At 40.8% G+C, this 2,476-nt stretch overlaps 1 protein-coding gene across 1 annotated transcript; it reads right to left on the bottom strand.

The window, feature by feature from the left end:
* Positions 1-1,057: 1,057 nt before the first annotated feature.
* On the bottom strand, positions 1,058-2,245 carry LOC131168346 (zinc finger protein 8). Its single transcript, XM_058127705.1, has one exon. The coding sequence runs from the start codon at positions 1,969-1,971 to the stop codon at positions 1,219-1,221; it is 753 nt and encodes a 250-aa protein (XP_057983688.1). The 5' UTR covers positions 1,972-2,245; the 3' UTR covers positions 1,058-1,218.
* Between the last annotated feature and the right edge of the window lie 231 nt (positions 2,246-2,476).

Below are 2,476 nucleotides of genomic sequence, written 5' to 3'. Positions count from 1 at the left end.
CGACAAGGTGCTATGGGAAGGAATAGTTTGTTTACAAATAGTAGTCAACTCCCTAGAGTTAGTAATGGATTGTATAAATTAGAGAAGATGAGTATGACTTATATGAGGTATGTTTAGCTGATTTTCTTTTGGTTTTTGCGTATGTTTTTTACTGTTTATCTTTTGTTTTGTTTTGTTGGGTGATGTTTGTTTTGTAGGTCCTGATTTGTTTCGTTTTGTTTGGACTTGTAACCCGGTTTTGGCTGGATATTGGTGTTGTTCTTTGGGAGATTTTTAACGTTTGTCTTTTGTTATCTCTCATTGATTGTCTTGTAACCACGGTATTCCTCCGCCAAAAGTGAAGGGTTATCAATAAATAAATGGAGGTACCGCCCTTCTTTAAAAAAAAAAAAACAAACAAAAAAAAAGAAAAAAAAAAAGAAAGTGTATTTTGAATGTTTATTGTACAAATTGAGTGTAATCCTCACTAAGTTTCAATCACAACCAGTGATTGAGTGAGTCACTTCCACCCATCATATGATACCAAATTTATGAAACCAAATTTATGAACAAAATATTAATTTTGCTCATTATTAATATTTAATTTTTTCTAATCGTTAATATCTTAAAAACGAACTTTCAATATCAATAATATTTAGGTCCCGTTTGAATCATGTGTTTTACTTGGAGAAAGGAAAGCAAAGGAAAGGAAAGGAAAGGAAATTAGGAAGGAAACCCATGTTTAACCATATTCTCTTTTTGTAACAATAATATTACAAATAATTTATTTTCCAAAATATGACTAAAAATTAAGAAATATCAAATACTAATAATATGTAAAATCAAAATTTTACTCTCTAATATATTTTATATTTTCTTCCAGACTTTTCTTGATAATCAAATATAAAATACTCACAGCTAACACATTTTCTTTCAGACTTTTAAAATGTGTCTTCTCTCATGAATTTATAAATAGAATAAAATTATCAATTAATGAATAATTTAATTCCTAATGAAATCATATAATTAATTTAATTACTCATTAATAATTTAAATTTATGCATAAAATTACCACATATTTTGAGCAGGAAATAACGTAATTAATTAAGTTATAAATTAAAAATAATCTCATTCCCTTGAAAAAATATACATATAAGCCTGCTGAGATCAAAATCCTCAATTTCTCCCTTTCTTTTGGAAAAAAAAAAAGTTAATTATGAAACTAATATATAATTACGATTACAGACGAAGATCTAAACTCACGTGATCTTGCACGCTCGGTTTTGACTCGAACACATAACGACTCTGATGACTCGAACCGCTGACCTGCAGCGGCGACGCATTCATCTCCTCCGCCGCCGCCAACACCGGCAACGAGTACTGCACGGACGGACGGTCCCGATTAAGCCCCCCGCCGCTTTGGACGGCCGGGATTCGCCACACGGCCAAGGGACTCCCGTTAATCGGTTGCTGCTGCTGCTGATGGTGATGATGATGAGAGAAGGACCCAACGCCGCCGTGGCCGCTACCGTAGAACGACCTTCCGCGGCCGTCTCCGCCGCTCCAAGGCGGAAAAGCTGGAGCCGCCGCGGCGGAGCCCAGGCGGTAGTTCACGAGCCCGTACACGTGCGCCTCGGGGATGCTACCGTGCGGCATGGCGGACTGGAGGTGCGCACGTTTGGCGTGCTGGCGCTCCCTCTTGTGCGCGTTCTGGTGGCCACCGAGCGCCTGCGACGTCGGGAAGTTCCGGCAGCAGTAGTGGCATTCGAACTTCCGGCTGCTTTCGCTGGTCTCGGAGTCCTTCGCGTCCTCGCACGCGTTAGCCGCGGTCTCCGCGGACTCGGACGGATCGACGCCGGCGGCGGTGGAGAAGTCGATGCCGAAGAGGCGGACGGCGCCGCCCTTGGGAGGCGGCGCAGGGCGGATGAAAGGCAGCTGGGAGAAGGATTCCACGTTCATGAAGTCGTGGGTCTCTCTCTCTGCTTTCTCCATAGCTGCCGGGCGGCGAGTTTTGCAGCACTGCTTTAAATTTCTCTGCTTTCACAAACAAAATGTGAATGTGAAAGACTGAAAGCAGAGGTTGAAGTGGGCTGGTGAGAGAGAGAGAGAGAGAGACAGAGACAGAGAGAGGGAGGGAGGTGAGATGGGACCTAGCTATAAAGGGGGTTAAGCTGTTTCAATGGACAAATGGGGGTGACCCCATTTGAGATTGAGATTAAGCTCTGACAGGGCCACAAGTTCTTCTCCCCAAGTTTTTTCACTGGTTAGCTTCTTCCTTTCCCCTGCCCTTTCCCCTGATTTTTTTATTTATTAATTTTCTCTATCGGTGTTTATTTTAATTTTGTTTGTTTTCAGAATGTTGTGCGTCTCTCAGAACTTTCACGAACAATTTTTGGATAACGTTTAGTTTTTTGGGGGCATGAGATAACTAGCCAGACAAAAAAAAAAAAAATGTTTCTAAAAGTTTTGATATTCTTATGTTAGTGATGTTTGTTTA

Source organism: Malania oleifera, chromosome 11, assembly GCF_029873635.1.
Source record: "Malania oleifera isolate guangnan ecotype guangnan chromosome 11, ASM2987363v1, whole genome shotgun sequence".
In the NCBI taxonomy this organism is placed as follows: Eukaryota; Viridiplantae; Streptophyta; class Magnoliopsida; order Santalales; family Ximeniaceae; genus Malania; species Malania oleifera.
Note: the sequence above shows the minus strand (reverse complement) of the source record. Positions and strands in the feature narration are given on the sequence as shown.

What these genes read in the sequence shown, in the direction of transcription:
- LOC131168346 (XM_058127705.1), bottom strand. Translation starts at nt 1,971, where the DNA reads ATGGAGAAAGCAGAGAGAGAGACCCACGACTTCATGAACGTGGAATCC.